Here is a 17536-nt window from a genome sequence, read left to right as displayed (position 1 = left end):
CTAGAAAGGCTTTGTGGAGTTATTAGAATTTTAAAAAGTAAATAAGGGCTTCCCTGGTGGCGCAGTGGTTGAGAGTCCACCTGCCAATGCAGGGGACACGGGTTCATGTCCCGGTCCGGGAAGATCCCACATGCCGCGGAGCGGCTGGGCCCGTGAGCCATGGCCGCTGAGCTGCGCGTCCGGAGCCTGTGCTCCACAACGGGAGAGGCCACAAAAGTGAGAGGCCCGCGTACAGGAAAAAAAATAATATTAAAAAATAAAAAAGTAAATAAAACTTTCACCTGTAGAGACAGCAGTAGGAAATACAACTTCAGTATTAACTATTTTTAAGAATTTGAAGATGCTTTGTGGGAAAAAAAATTAAAATTTAATTTAGTGTTTGAGATGCAAAGTGAAAGCTGGAAATCTTGTATTATTACCTGATTAATGCATTTGCTTTAGTGTTCAGTTTTAGATGTTTTCATTTCATGCTAAAAAAAATGCAGGTATTTTTGAAAGGATCAAGAGTCTATGCACTTAAACTGAGTGCTTCCATTGTGCTCTTTTCTAATGTTCACACTAATGATTTTCTTCTGCAGAAACCTGAAAATACCACAAGCCAACCACCTTCTAACCAGCAAGTTGTAGAGGTGGCGATTCCTCATGTAGGGAAATTTATGATTGAGTCAAAGGAGGGGGGTTATGATGACGAGGTACCTTTATTATAGCCCTCTGCACTGTTTCCACTTGTTTTTTGCTATTTAATGCAAGCACTTTGGGCATGCCTGCACCCTTACATTGTCTGTTGCTGCATAACATACAGCTTTGCCACCCACAGTCTGAAATTACCTTACCAATTGCTGACAGTACTTCGAATTTCAAATGAAGATTTAAGTAGAAAGCTTATGGATTTGTCAAAAGAATAATTTTATGTTGCTAGAGTTAATTCTTTTGTGCAGACATAGGATTTGTTTACTCTAGGGTTGATAGGTTTTGATAAGGTTTGTTTAAATAGCAGAAATTTTGAGCACTTAAAAATATTTTCCTTTCCTACTTTCCTTGAATTATGGATTATAATACTTTGCCACTATTTCCTACCAGAAGATCCTACAATCTGAATAGATATAGATTAGATACAGATTAGTGTATAGATAACTGTTTTGTTCTTTTTTCTTCTGCACCCTCTGTGTGACTGAATTGAATGATTCATCAACATAGTCGAATGCCTACCAGTGTTGTATACAGTGGGCACCTCCATCTTATCTCTTCTTACTGCCCCACTGTTAATTCTCATCTACTTAGTTTTCTAACAGTATGGAGGCATTTTTGTTTCCCATGATATGGTTCTTGGGAATCCAGATGAAAATTGCTGTTGTCCTGATCCCATCAGATATTTTTTCCCCTTTACCACGTTTTTCTTTACACTGTTCAGTTTTGATCTTTTCTGTATTTGAGAGGGGGCCAGTAAAGCTGTTTCTGAATAGTAACAACAGAAAAGACAGACCCTGGATTCTATCATTTGTTAGTTTTTACTGGCATGGATGAGAATTGAATGTATATTGAATAGTTTTTTCCAAGTAATGTTTTTTTTCAGACTTACTTCAAGGTTATGATTAAACTCTTATATGAGTTAATCAGCAAAATCAGACGTGTCATAAAGACATTACTATTACTGTGCTACTGTAAGAAAGCATGGGCCGTAAAGAGAATAAGAAGCAGGTTTGTGAGTCAGGAACTGGCCAGAAGGATTTTCTGAAGCAGTTAATGTTAGGTATATTGCAACTGTCAGTGTGTACTCCAAAATAAATACTATGGGTAATAGGTTCAGTGCATCAGAGGTAATGGATGCAGTCTCTTTATTGCTCTAATATGATAGCTTCTTAGTGTCTTGAGTTGTTTCACTTTGCAGATATTTTAAAATACAAACATTTAAGAATACAGTCATCCCTTGGTATCCGCGGTGGATTGGTTCCAGTACCCTCCCTGTCCCCAGCAGATAAGAAAGTCCACAGTTGCCCAAGTCCATTATACAAAATGGCATAGTACATAATAAACTATTATGAAGACAAAGAAATATTTAAATATTTAGTACTTAATAGCAGTACGTTTTTCTGTTTAACTGTTACCATGTTGGTGCTTGCAGATTATGGAAACTGGCATGTTTTTAGTAAAAATGTTAATTTGTTGATCAAGCATCTTAGTGCTTGTTTTAGGGTGAGCCTTCTGGCATTTAAAAAAGTAGAATTGTGATTAATCATTTAACACTACCTTTTGTGCAAGTGCTTATGCTCTTGGCAGAGTTTTTTTTGTGTTTTGTGTATATGTTTTTTTTTTAATTCGTTGGAGTGATAGTTTAACAGTGCATGTGCCTTGTAACTTTTAAAAAGAAGTCATATGGGTACAGGGCTGCTGCTTAGATATTTAGACTGTATGGTTGTGCAGGCAGGGGTGCCAGGCCAACCGGCAGAAGTGGAGTTGGAATTGAGCTAATGCTCAGTTCCCCGAGCCTTAAAGAAGAGGCATCTTTTTTAATAAAAAAAGTGTTGCTTTTTCTAAATGGTTCTCTTAGAGAGCAGCACATTTTTCTAAATTGTCTGTCAAGAAGGGGGTGCCTTTTAAAAAAATTCTTCAGTTCAGACAGTATGCCTTTTTGCACTTCGCACAAAGGCACGATGTCAGCTAACTGTGGCCCTGTATGGAAGATTTCGAGATACTTATATGCATATCAGATCACATTTGCTACAAAAAAGTGCAACGTTTGATTTATAAATAGTGAAAAACAAAGGACTTTTAACATGCATGTAAAAACAAAGGACTTTTAACTTGCATGTAAAGGAATTATTTTGGTTTTTTGATTTTTTTTTGTGATAACCATTCAAAAGTTCTTACTTTAAATCCCTTGTGGCAGATCATGATGACACCGAACATGCAAGGTATTATCATGGCGATAGGTAAATCCCGGAATGTATATGACAGGTGTGGCCCTGAAGCAGGGTTCTTTAAGGTACAATGAACGTTTTCATTTTATTTATTTATTTTTTAAATAAACTTCTTAAAACGTTTTATTTCCTTGAATTAAATTTGTTTTCCTGTATACCTTCTCTCTTCCTATCCATGGCTAATCATGGCCACATAATGTTCTAGGGGTTTCTTTTATGCATGAATCTAAGACTGATTATTCTTTTTAAAGTCAGATAATTAAACAAAAACAAAGCAATTTACCTGAGCTATCCTAATAGTACACCTCTGATTTGTTAGCAGAAATTTATTGTATTTGAAGCAAATAAAGGGTATTGATGGGCAAAAATAGGAACTGAGTAAATACTTCTGGCAATAGTTTATTTTCTCCTCTGGTAATATTGTTAGTCAAAATTATAATATTTTTCTTTACTTTTATTATCATTTCATACTAAATTGATTTCTTCATTTAGTTGTTTCTAAAATGATTCATTCATTTATTATCTTATATTTCTTGTTTTCTCCATAATTAATTTTAATATCCTTGTCATTTCAAGACTTGAGGCCATCAAGCTGATGCATTATTCCATGACTAAATCTTTATTCCCTCTAATACCAGATGTAATGTTTTGATTACATTATTATTTGTTCTTATATATTTGAAAGATGAAAACACTGTGTTTCGTTTGTCACTTTCTTTAGGTTAACCAAAGCCAATTCAGGCCCCTTTTAGTGTTTGTTATTTAAAAAAAAAAAAAAACAGCTTTATTGAGGTATAGTTCACTTCAACAAAGCTACATGTTCCCTTTCTTGACATTTAAAATCTAAAATTTTCCCTTAATGTTCTATACCACCATTCACTGCAGTCTTTAAGAAACTGCTTATTTTCAGTGTTCCTTTTGGTATATAGTATAAACAAAGGCCTTGTGATTAGTAGCCTTATATCAATAAACACTTTTGAACTGGTTAGAATTAGAGTGACCAATCATCCTGGTATGCCTGGGACTGAAGGGTTTCCTGGGATATAGGACTTAGGTGCTAAACTGTTGAAGTTCTGGCAGGCTGGTCCCAAGATGAGTTGTTCACTCTGTTAAGATCCCATGAGAGAGGTTGAAAACTACTCTTATCAAAAAAAAAGAAAGAAAGAAAAGAAAAACAACTTTTATGTTTAAAAATTAATCCTTATTCCCAGGCAGTCTACATTTCTTTTCTTAGAAAACACTAAATATGTGTGTTCAAAAGTTTTCTTCTGTTTCTTATGGAAGAGTTATCTGTCATTGATAGTACCATTGTCATCTTTGTCAAGTTGGGTACCTTTATCTATTTTCCAGTTGAACTGGAAACTTAACTTTTATTAAATTAATACCTGCATATATTTTAAAGAGCCAACTAATTGTACATACTACAAACAACAGTAGTCACATCATAGCCCTCCCACCCCCAGCTCTGGTAACAGCTTTCAGTTATTTCATCAAATCCTTTTGGCATTAATTCTATATCTTTATGTAGAGTGCTTGTGATTTTGTGATTCTTAGTTTACACATTTCCTGTTGAATTCCCTACCATGGGACGTGAATGATGAGCCCTCTTTATTCTCCTGCCCCATATACACGCACCAGCACATACAGTTTTCATCCCTCCATCAACATACACACACACACGCAATATGTGTATAAGAATCTTGTCATTTGATTAATTCAGAATTCTCAGCTTGTATTATTATTTCTTGTGTGCTACTCAGGGTTGAACTAAGTCATACATATTATTACTTTTACTTCTTTTCCCTCATCTTTCGTTTTCCTTGGAATTGGTTGTTTTGTTTTTTATTTGCTTAGTTTTTTGCTCTGTTCTTTGTCAGCTTTATTTTCTTGTGGAATTCTATTCTGGAGCTTTATGACCTGCTCCAGTTTGCATTGGTTTTCCTTTATTCCTGGTATATAACTGATGTCTTGAGATCTCCTTTCATCATCACTTTGGGGATGCCCTTTGCATCTTATCCTTTGTGTATTTTCTATATCTCATATATTTGTCTTTTTAAATATACCCTCTGATTTTGAAGCAGCACAAAATCTCTGAAGTTTATATTTGTGTATATTTTCATCTATCTGTAATTGAGGAATACGTAGGTGAACATTATCAGTTTATAATTAATGTATACTTTTGGTATAGGTAAATGATTAGCATTTGGAAAGTTCTAGCTGATAATATAAAATTTGAGAAAATTTGTCATATAAATAACAAAAATAACGTATACAAATGCAATCATTCAGTAATATAGAGGTGTCTTAAGTAAAACTAATAACAGTCTGCTTCTGCCCTGTTGTAACCACTTCTAACATTTGTATAACCTTTCTGGTTTTTTCCTTTTGTTTTTAAAAACATGCATATATAGAGAAATTTTTTAACTTTTACTCTTCATATTTTTTGTAACTTATATCACTCAGAAATATATTGTGGGTATTCTTAAAGTTAAGACAATATATCTACCACATTATCTACACCACCTGCATTTAGTATTCTGTGGTATAGATGTACATATTACTCTCTCTGTGGATGTACGTCCTATATTTTTTCCCAGTCTGCCATTTCTGTTTGAATTTAGTTTATGGTACCTTTTTCCATAAAGAAGTTTTAAAAATACTGTGATATCTATACTGTCTTTCTTCTCCTTTCTGGATTCTGGAGTTTCACTGCTATACAAAAAGTCTTCTTCAACCTAAGGTATTATAAATTTTCTGGAATATTTTCTTAAAACACTTTTCTTAATAAATTTTTATTTCATGAATTTAAAAATACCCTATTTACATTTAACTCAGTAGCATTTTATTTGGGCTTTCTGCATTCTATATTAATAAAAAAATTGCTGTAAGTTTTTATTTGGGGACTGTCTTCCTCAGGTTTGATGTCATGCTTATTAAGTTCATTTACTAAATTCATTTAGTAAATGGATTTGAGCTCTCCTGTTTTTCTTTAACTCTAGTGTAGTTTACATAGGAGTTAACTGTTCCATAAGAGTAAACTAGAACTCACTCGTAAAACCATATGAGCTTAGCCCCTTTTTTGGTTATAGGTCTTTTGACAGACTTTTGGTTCCTTTTACAGCAGTTGACCTTTTGATTGTTCCATATGTTCTTGGCAATTGACTCTAATCATTATCGACGTTCAGTATTTAAATCACAAAATATATACATAGCACAGAATCTAACATATGATTCCTTTTGTCTTCCTATGTTCCCTAAATCAGATATAATATAGTTTTAATTTTCTTCCTTTTTAATGCTTAGTTTATTAAAAGTTGAGGGAAAGAGTTTTGTTTTTTTTTTCTTCTATCCTGTCACATTACCCAAAAAAACTTTGTTGGGTTTATTTTATATTAGCTTTTTGGCTGTGAGAAGTTTTTCAACTCTGCATGTTTAAGTACTTCTGTATATGGATTTCCTTATGCATTATTATCAGAACAATTTTTAAAATGTTATGTATGTTTGCTAGTAGTAAAACCATGTGATGAAAATGTTCTCTTTGTTACTGATAAAAAGATAAGTTGGGAAATGAAACTTACATCTAGCTGGGTAAGTGGATTTGCTAAGAATTAACTTTTAAATTAGGAAGGGTTACCAACCCAGTCAGTCACAGTTCCTATTTCAACCACAGGCCCTCCCACATGGGAGTCTGCCCCTGTACACAGAATATTAAAGAGTTAATAGGCAGGCAGATCTGGAAAAACAAATGAGAAAAGACATTTACCTAAGTCCTTTTCCCAAGTTGTGACTCTATTTATTAAGATTAGTTTTCACTGTTAACAGAAAGTCCCCAAATCATAGTGGCTTAAAGGCAGAAGTTTCTGTCATGTAAAAACAAAATCCAGGGAAAGTCAGTACAAGGCTACTGTGATGAGCAAAAAATAAAAGCCAGAAGGAAACAAAGGAATAATATTCTCAAAGTACTAGTTGCCTGTATGTATATGTACAGGGGTGGGAGTGGGAGGGTCACATCATAATTATAATCATGGGATTAGTATAACTTTTTTCATTTACTTTCAAAGACATTAAAATTTCTTTTTTGTACTTTTCTTTTTTTTTTTTGTCTGTACCTATTAAAGTGCCCTTAGGATTTTAATGAAGCAGTAACACTTCTATATTATGAAACTTTTTTTTCCTTACTGGTTATTTCATTGCTTCATAACAATTGTTCCCAGTTGACATAACTTTATTAGTTTGTTTTTTACTTTAAAAATGCCTATTATCATTACCCCTCTGTTTATTCAGTAGTTATAAAAATATTTTTATTAAGATGTAAAACATGCTGAAAAGAACACAGTTCTTGAGTTTACAGCTCTGTGAATTATCACAGAGTGCACATATTCATGTAACTATCAACCAGGCCAAGAAATAGAACATTATAGTATTCCAGAAATTACCTTAGTTTCTTCTTTCTATGAACTACACTTTCCCCCTATCCAAAAGTAGATGTTATCTGAACTTCTAACAATGTAAGTTTTCTTGTTGAACTTTATATACCTAGAATCTTTTACTATAGGTACTTTTGTGTCTGGCTGCTTTTACTGAGGAACATGTTTGGAGCTTCATATATATTATTGGATATAGTTAGAATTTGTTCATTCTCTTATGGTATTCTGTTGTATGACTACACTATTTTTTTTCCATTCTGCTGATGGGCATATTCAAAAGGTATTACCTGCTTATATCAAGGTACTGTACTAAATCCAATGAATATAGCTGGGGAAATGATGGACTGAGTTCCTGCCTTAATGAAACTTATTTTCTAGGGGGAAGCAAACACTAATTAGAGTCATAATTAGTATGTTAAAGGAGCAGTTTGTGGAAAGAGACCTTATAATGGAAAAACAGAGCTGTTATCTAGAGGGCTTCTTAGAGAAAGCGATGTTTAAACTAATAAAATATACATATACCAAAACATAGAATGAAAACATTTCTCTCTCACTTTTTAATTTTCACTCCACAGTTAGCTTCTATTGATTATTTCTTGTATATGCTCTTAGGTAGATAAATGAGACTGATATTCAGTACTCATCTATACATTATAATTTAAATAAAAATAGAAGTATGCTCTATCTTTTCTTTTTCTAGTTTTTTTTTTTTCATGTAATGTGGTGGATGATTATTCATGTCATGATTTGTAGATTTATTGTTTTTCATAAGTACATTTTATTTCCTGTTGAGCTTACCAAAATTTATTTAAACATTTTTTTAGAGCAGGGCATTCCAGTTTTTTCCTTGTTATGACAAACATGGATGGATCTAGTGATGGATCTGGCCACCATAAAGGCTGATGGGATTAGTATCTCAGAATTCTTACAGCTTATTCGTGGCCTAGGTTAGAAAGTTCTGTCCCAGGCGAGCTGTTACTAGCAAAGGCTCTATGTTCAGATGCCTGGGTTTAAATTCTAGCTTTATCACTTAATAATTGTGTGATCTTAGGCAATTTACTGACATTATCATGGCCATTGTTTTTTATTTATAAATGAGAAGTTATCTTGAGAATTAAATGAGATAATCCATGTAGACATCATTGGACAGTGTCTATCACATAAAGTGTCAGTGTCACATAAAGAACACTCACAAATTGTAACTTTTATTAAATTCATCATTACCATTTTTGTTGCTGGTTTAGGTCATTTCCAGTATTTTTGTGAACATTCTTGTACATATATCATTTGAAAACTCTTGTGAACATAGCGTAGTAGAATTTCCAATGTACTGTCATTGATGCTTAGCTGACAAAATGATATAAAAAAGGTAATCCCATTATTTTATGTATCTTTGATCTTTAGTTAGGCTAAGTGTCTTTCTGTAAATTTTTTGGCAGTTGGTATTTCTTATGTTAACTGCCTGTCCATTTTTTGCACACTTTTTTTGTTTTTTTCTTTTTTTTAACTTAAATGAGCATCTGATCTGCTAAGAATTTTGATTCATCTATAATTTGAAAATTGTATTTTGTGGTTTGTCATTTATCTTTAAATTTGTTTTTGGTGTCTTAACTGTACATGATGTTTTTAATCTTATAAAATATAGCAATATTTCCTTAATGGATTTGAGACTATATGATCACTTCTAAAATTATGCAAATCTTTAATTGTTACTTTAATGATTTTTATTGTTTGATTCCCAGATACGAGATTTCAGTTTTCTCCAAATAGAGAAATATCCAAAAAGTCCAAACGTATCATGACTAATAACACTTTGACTAATGCATTCTTTGCACACTGACTTAAAATACTGTATTGTATATTAAATCCCATTTATAAATGGATCTCTTTGGGTCTCTCTGTTCCATTGATCATTTTTCTGTTTTTGAACATTACACTTATTTACATTATGAACCATTTATTTGTAATATATTTTGTAGTAGAAACACCTCTTAATTTTTTTTCTTTTATAAATGGAAAGTTTGGCAAGTTTCATTTTTTCTTTTTTGATAATTTTTAACCAACTGCAACTTGTCTCCTTAAATCCTTTCAGAATTTGATGGTACTTGCATTATATTAAGTTACAGTGAGGTGGATAATTATATTTTTCAGTATTTTTAGTCTTCTCAGAAAGGAACATGATATGAATCTTCAGTTTTTTGGTCCTCTCTTCTGTCCTTAAGTAAGGTTTTATAATTTTACTTCATAATGGTCTTATACCTTCCTTTTTAATCTAATCTTAGATATATAAAAATTATTTCTGTGAATTGAGTTGTTTATCCTCACTTTTAATACCAAATTATTGGTAGGGTAGGTAGTGGAAAAACTAATTACTTTTATGTATTTATATTGTATCCATTATTTTATTGAACCCTTTGTATTTTCTAATAATTTTTTGGTTGATTCTTTTGATTATTTCAGTAAACTGCCTCCCAATAACTATCTCATTATTGGGATAATTTCCATTATACTTATTTCTTATTTCTGGTTTTATTATGTTGACCAGCCTTTTCAGAATATAAATAACAAAATAATGGTAGTAAACTCCTTTGTTTAGTTCCTGAGTGTAATGTGAATGTTTCTAGTGTTTTATTATTAAATAGAATGTGTAGTATTGGTTTTTTACAGATCCTCTCATAAATTTAAAAGCACTTTCTTAAATTTACAGTTAAGAGTTGTCTTTTAAACTGGCTGGTATTGGAATTTAGATAATTTTTTAATGCATGTATTTGAGATGCTGAACAGATTTCTCCTTAATCCTTGCAAAGTAAGGATCTTAGCATTCGTCTGTCTTTTTTTTTAATCATTGTAAACACTATCTGTTCCTATATATTCTTTATGTACACAAGCTCCCCTAAGATGTGGGTCTTGGCATCTATGTTTACTGACAAAATTGATCTATACTTCCTTTTTTAAAAAATATTTGTCAATTTTTGATATCAGATTATACTAGTTTTATATAATCATTAAGGAGGCTTTCCCCTTTTTCAGGTTCAGAGCAGTTTAGATACAGGAATCATCTTGTCTTTGAAGATCTGACATGACAGCACAGCTCTGAAACAGAATGGGCCTAATTTCTTTATTGGGCATAGATCTTAGGCAGCCTTTTCAGTTATCTATATTTTTTCTGCATCTCTTCAGTTTTTCTGCCTCTTAAAGTAATTCTGATAACTTAGAGTTTCCTAGATGATCATCTGTTTAATGAAGATATTATAGTTTATTGGTATAAAGTTATGTATTATTATTTTATAGATTTTAAAACTTTTTCCTGTATTTTTGGTATTATCACCTTCCTTATTTCTGGTGTTGATTTCTCCATTTTTTGGTCTTCCATTCAGCTTTTTGGAAAGAAAAAGCCTTTGGTGGTCTTTATCTAATTGCCACATTATTTTATTTCTTCTACTTTATTTTGGTTTATTTTCTTTTTCTAGCTTCTTGAAGTAAATGCTATTCTGTATTGCTTAAGCTGGAATTTTCCTTTACCAATCTGGCTGTGTCCTTTAGGCTTTGAGATCTCATATTCCCAGTATTAATATAATTTTGATTCCTTTGGTCCAAGAATAATTTAGAACAGTATTTTAAAATTCCTAAGTGTTTAGTTTGGGAATTATCTTTATTTTTAATTCCTATTTATATTACATTGTGCTCAAAGAATATAACCTATATGATTCTGACCCTCTGGAATGTGAAGTAGTTTTTCTTCATCTCGTAGTACACTATCAGTTTTTAAAATAAACAATTTTAAAAATAAAATGATATACCTAGCTTTCTGAATTTTACTCCAGCTGATTTTCCCTTAGATCTTACTGCCTCCAGAGTATACTGTATGTTTGTATTTTTGACATTTTCTAGTGTATACATATACTTACATCAAAATAGTCTGTAAGAAGTTATAAATTTAGAATATGTTTTATTGTATGATTTAGAAAAGTAGAAAAAAGTCTAAGTAGAAATCGTTTGGAAGAAGATTTCAAAAGAGAGAGACTTTAACTAGTCTCATTGAATGAGTCATGTGTGGCTAGATGGGGAATGATCAAGGACATCATGCATGTAGAGAACTTAAGGAGCAAAGACGTGTGCATTTGTGGGGAGTCGAACCTGATCTGGGTAGAAGAGTAACAGGAAATAAAGCTAAATAGGTTAGCACTGAGCCTGATTAGTAGGACCATGTTAAATGTTAACGGTAGATTGTGTACAGCTCTCCTAAATATACCAGTGTGGAACACCTTGTTGAAAATCTGAAGGAATATGTATGGTTGCAGTATACTGTAGAAGTCAGAAAACTTCTTGTGAAGGAAGTTCATTAAAAAAAAAAAATAGTTGATAAATTAATTTATGCTGATAAAATGTGGTATTTTGTGGTTGAAAAATTGCTCCTAGATATTTAGAAGTACCTTTCTACCTCTACTGGTTTAATAAAACACCTATAGATTATAACTTTGGCATTTACTCATTAAAATTGGGAGAATCTTAAATAGAGAAAAATCAAGAGATAAACATAATCGTAGAGTTAAAGGCGATGTATATTCTAGCTCTAATAGAAATCTATTTACTATTTATAAAAAACATCACAACCTGTGTTTTGAAGGTGGCGGGGGGGAATGGATAATCATTTAGTGTTGTAATTCCTTATGTCTAAACCTATAATATTATTTAAGAGACAAATTTATTTTATTCTGGTCATACTAATTTCGGCCAAAAGGATGACATCTGAAATATTTAAATATCCAAAAACCTTCTAATAGCCTATGGCAATCATTGTCTAAGGGCCATAATAAGGAAGAACAGTTATTTATTGTTTTTCTTTTATACTTATTCTCAAATTCCGTATAGTTCAGTTATTAAATGATCATGTGCCTTTGTTTCAAATTGGAAAAATTTTTAATCTCAAATTGGGAAGATTAAAGAGTTTATAAGCAAAACATGCAGTAAAGTGAGCCATGATAGTCTTACATGAGTAAATATAGTTAATTTTCATGGCTGTTTTTAACCACAGCAGTAACACTTTAGAATGACATGTATATTGAAAATAAAATTGGAATAATTTATTTTAGCCATAGAGTAATTATCTTACTCTATTTATAATGCTAAGCTATATATCAATAGAAAGGACTTATTAGCTCCCCTAAGAATATATAACTAGAATATTTCATTTACTGTTTTTCAGTTATGTTTTCTCAATTCTATAAAATACAGCCCAATAGGTGGTAGTTTCTGGATGGCCAAGAATTGCTTAAGAAAGGCATGCATTTAAAAGAAAAGAGAAAAACCCTTTCCAGTAGAATGGACTTTTTGTAAAATATATTTTGCATATAGCCCCAAATGTTTTATGGTTAGCAGAGTTAGAATTTAGATGTGTCTAATATAAATGAATATTTTTAAAGTGTTATGTTTGACTATATGGGCTTCTTATTTATAGTAGTATTTTATATATAACTGTACACATATTTCTTTGTGAGCAGATATTTTTCAAATCATTTGCTTATGTGTGGGAACATGCATTAGTATTTATTGTTTCCCATTATAATATGAATTCTAAGGTGTTTGTAAAGAAAAAGTAAGCTCACGTATCAAGGTAGTAATAGTGATATTATGCATTAATTATCATTACACTGATAAAATTCAAATATTTGTGAAACAATGAAAAATTTATTTTATGGTAAATAAAAAACTTGCTTTTCATCCCTTATTTGTCAGCTCTGCAGTTGAAGTTAATTGTGGTGATGTTATGCATTTAAGAGCCAGCCATTTTCTTTCAGATATGGGTATTCTAGGGAACTGCAGTTCAGCCCTAGAATTTGAAACATTAGAGGGTTACATCAAACTGAGCGTAGGTTAGGTGATATACCTAGTATCTCTGTCTTATGCCTCTGAATAGACTTTGACCAGGCTCTGATAAGTTTTACGAAGTTACTCACCTGGTAAGCTTAGATGTATTTAAACTATGGAACATGGGACAATATTCTTAGATGTACTACCTCCTTATTTGTAATATTTTAAAAGGAAAAAAGCATATTTCACTGTAAGGATAATTAAGTTATAATATTGAAAGATTTTAATTATTATAATTAACCAAGATTGACATTGTCTTGTATTTTCTAGGCAATTAAGTTGGAATATTCAAGGTTGGTTAAATTGGCCCAAGAAGATACCCCACCAGAAACAGACTATCGATTACATCATGTAGTAGTCTACTTTATCCAGAATCAGGCTCCAAAGAAAATCATTGAGAAAACATTGCTAGAACAATTTGGAGATAGAAATTTGAGTTTTGATGAAAGGTAATTTGAAAATGTTTAATATCTTATTCATATGCTCAAATTGTCCTTGTCTTTTTTATAGTTCCCAGTGCAATTTTTGAATGTTTATTTTACACATACACAGACATATTTCAATAAATGCAGTACAAAGTTTGACTTCACTTAATGTGAACAATTGCTTTGTAATTTATTTGAGATTTATAATCATGACCTTTAAAAGTTTGAAGTAAAAATAATTTAGATCGCTTTAGTACATTTTAATTGTGAACTAAGGTACTGAGCTAGGCAATGTAAAGATACACAGAAGAGTATAATATAATTATCACTGCCCTTTGGGGACTTAATATTTGAATTTCTCAACCTCTCCACTATGGATATTTGGGGCCAAATAATTTTTTGTTTTTGAGGGGGCTGTCCTGTAATTTGTAGGATATTTAGTAATATTCCTGGCCTCTACCCACTAAATGCCAGTAGTACTCTCCAACTGGTGACAACCCATACGGTCTCCAAATACTGCCAGATATCCCCTGAGGGAGCAAAATCACCCTTGTGTGAGAACCACTGGAGAAAAGTAATTATATGTACAAATAAAGTAATTAAACATCTCCTGACATAAAGAGAAGGCTTAGAATGGTTAAATTAATTTTGGTTTACCAAAAACTGTTTTCTCTTAGAAACTCCTATAAAACTATTTACTAATGTTAAAAATTTAAATTTAATCTAATTAGAATGAATACTATTTAAAACAATTTAGGCCTTAGGTAAAGATCCAAAGTACTGAAAAGTTATTTTAGAATACAGAAACATTTATACTATCTTGGAGTTCATTGTAAACACATTTAAATTCTGAAGTAAATGATTATCCTTTCATGAATGTCTCAAAAATAGTGAATTAAAAATATGTGAGTAGAGAAGAGTATGAGGGAAAACAAAGCATCCAGGTTTAATTTCTGCCTCACCATGTGTCTGCTGTGAAATTTAGGATTAAGTGAAATAATACAGGTGAATGGTTTTGAGCATTATCTGGTAGACAGTAAATGCTCAGTGAGTATTGGCTATTAATATTTTTATTAGTAGTAAGGTTGGCATCACTTATTTTGTTACATATAACTGTGAAGAGCTCAGAAGCTATAACCCTCATTATCTGGACTGTCAGTATACTATGTTCCAATGAGTATATGCTATTGAATTTGGGGAAGATACTTATGGAGTACTCACGTTGATTTTTCAGTCTTTTGCAGTTATTTGCCCTGGCAACTAAAAATAGTTTGTTTTAAGAAATCTGATTTCTCTTGTGCTTGAAGTCCAGAGTAAAATGTGTGTGATAACGAAATATATTTTGGGCGGATTTCTTTAGCAATGGTTCTGATCATAAAATCTATTGAAATGTTTCCATTCCTACCTGAAATGATAGGCACATTTTGGATTCCTTTTTACTATTTATGAATAATACCATTTGGAGGAAAATAAGATTTCATGTCTCTGGAGCTTACTTAATAATACATTATAAATTTTTAAATTTTTTTTACATATTCCATCTTTATTAATAGAATATAATTTAAAAGCCATATGTATCAATAAATATAACATGGTAAATTTGAATTAGAATTATTGCTTCTGTCTTCTTTATATATTTTGTAACTATCTGGTATTGTCCAAAAAACACATTTTTCACTTAAGTATTTGAAAGTTGTTTCCTCAAAAAAATATTACTCAGTGATAGTGGATTTCATTTTCATATGTGTTGGGTAGTCTAGTTTTATATAACACATGTTTTTCAGTCTTTATGGAGTTTGCTTTTGATTTAGAAATACATTTCTTTTATTTGAAGGTGTCACAACATAATGAAAGTTGCTCAAGCCAAAATTGAAATGATAAAACCTGAAGAAGTAAACTTGGAGGAGTATGAGGTAATGTGCCTTTTGAGAGGTTGAACTGTAGATTGAGGAATTGTTTAATTCAGTAATCTTTCATTTCAGTACAGCTAAGCACGTGAGAAAATTTGACATAGAGTGTTGAAGTAACTTGCCTAAAGTTCTCATAGCTTCACGTCACAACTTTGTTAACAGAACCTATGTTCTTAAATACTGTACTACAGTGAAGCCATGCTATATTTTTTCTTTGCTTCATCAGATATTTTGGGGGGAAGTTAGAAATTCGTTTTAATCATTGTATGCCATATATATTTGTCATTATTGGACAGTGTTGTGTGAGAGATCTCGAGCACACACATGAGTAGTCGTATCATGCCTGTGGTAATTTTTGTGCAAAATATTCTCTTTGTGTTAAGTTTGGCTTTAAAACTAATATTTTTTTAAGTTACCAATTCAAACACCTAGTATTTTTTCAAGCTTTTAAATTTAACTTTATACATTGTCTTTTCAAAAACTTATAAACTTGGTAAATTTTAACTTGCTTTCATGAGTGCCTTTGATTAATGACTGCTCTCATTTACAAACTTAATTACTTTATATTCCCTTAAACAATTAGTGTAATTCACTACATTAACAGATACAAGGAAGGATACAGAAAAGTTATTTTTTTTATAATATAATCGTCGTTTATTTTTCTCCACTTATTTTTTGTTTTGTGTTGTATTTTTTTAATATTTTTATTGGAGTATAATTGCTTTACAATGTTGTGTTAGTTTCTGCTATTCACAAAGTGAATCAGCTATATGTATACATATATCCCCATATCTCCTTCCTCTTGTGTCTCCCTCCCACCTTCCCTATCCCACCCCACTAGGTGGACACAAAGCACCGAGCTGATCTCCCTGTGCTATGCAGCTGCTTCCCACTAGCTATCTGTTTTACATTTGGTAGTGTATATATGTCCATGCCACTCTCTCACTTCGTCCCAGCTTACCCTTCCCCCTCCCCATGTCCTCAAGTCCATTCTCTATGTCTGCATCTTTATTCCTGTCCTGCCCCTAGGTTCTTCAGAACCTTTTTTTTTTTTAGATTCCATATAGATGTATTAGCATACAGTATTTGTTTTTCTCTTTCTGACTTATTTCACTCTGTATGACAGATTCTAGGTCCATCCACCTCACTACGAATAACAGTTTCGTTTCTTTTATGGCTGAGTAATATTCCATGGTATATATGTGCCACATCTTCTTTATCCATTCATCTGTCGATGGATACTTAAGTTGCTTCCATGTCCTGGCTATTGTAAATAGAGCTGCAAATGACCATTGTGGTACATGACTCTTTTTGAATTACGGTTTTCTCAGGGTATATGCCCAGTAGTGGGATTGCTGGGTCATATGATAGTACTATTTTTAGTTTTTTAAGGAACCTCCATACTGTTCCTCATAGTGACTGTATCAATTTACATTCCCACCAGCAGTGCAAGAGTGTTCCCTTTTCTCCACACCCTCTCCAGCATTTATTGTTTGTAGATTTTTTGATGATGGCCGTTCTTACTGGTGTGAGGTGATATCTCATTGTAGTTTTGATTTGCATTTCTCTAAGGATTAGTGATGTTAAACATCCTTTCATGTGTTTCTTGGCAATCTGTATATCTTCTTCGGAGAAACAAGGTAGCTACTTTAATCTACTAAAGAGTGTCTTGAAAAACAAAAACAAATATAAAGAAATCTGAACATTGAAAGCTTTCCTTTTGTGATCAAGAAAAAGACAGGCATGTATGCCATTACCACTTCTATTCAGCATTGTACTGGTAATTCAAGGACAGTAAGGCAACAAAAAATAAAGCAAAAAGTAAGAGATTGCAAAAGAAGAAACAAAGTTTTCATTATTTGCAGATTTTATACCTAGAAAATACAAAATCTACAGATAAATTTATTGGAGATAAATAAAGATAATAAGAGAGCTCTGTAACATACAAGTCTTATGTCAGATATCAGTTTTATTCCTTTATACCA

General features: G+C 31.9%; 1 protein-coding gene across 5 annotated transcripts in view; it reads left to right on the top strand.

Annotated features, from left to right (window-relative positions):
• The window catches only part of USP25 (ubiquitin specific peptidase 25), a 147406-nt gene that overhangs the window by 117772 nt on the left and 12098 nt on the right, over nucleotides 1-17536 (top strand). For 4 of the 5 annotated variants that reach the window (XM_027102262.1, XM_027102267.1, XM_027102274.1 and 1 more), the window contains 2 exons: nucleotides 13487-13665; nucleotides 15476-15554. In XM_027102262.1, coding sequence (XP_026958063.1) covers nucleotides 13487-13665; nucleotides 15476-15554 — 258 coding nt within the window. Of the gene's footprint in view, nucleotides 1-578; nucleotides 693-2887; nucleotides 2984-13486; nucleotides 13666-15475; nucleotides 15555-17536 lie in introns of all 5 variants that reach the window. The other variant, XM_027102294.1, reaches the window with a different exon arrangement.

Source organism: Aethalodelphis obliquidens, unplaced genomic scaffold, assembly GCF_003676395.1.
Source record: "Aethalodelphis obliquidens isolate GAN/ISIS:26980383/991018 unplaced genomic scaffold, ASM367639v1 scaffold1, whole genome shotgun sequence".
NCBI classification, from domain to species: Eukaryota; Metazoa; Chordata; class Mammalia; order Artiodactyla; family Delphinidae; genus Aethalodelphis; species Aethalodelphis obliquidens.
Note: the sequence above shows the minus strand (reverse complement) of the source record. Positions and strands in the feature narration are given on the sequence as shown.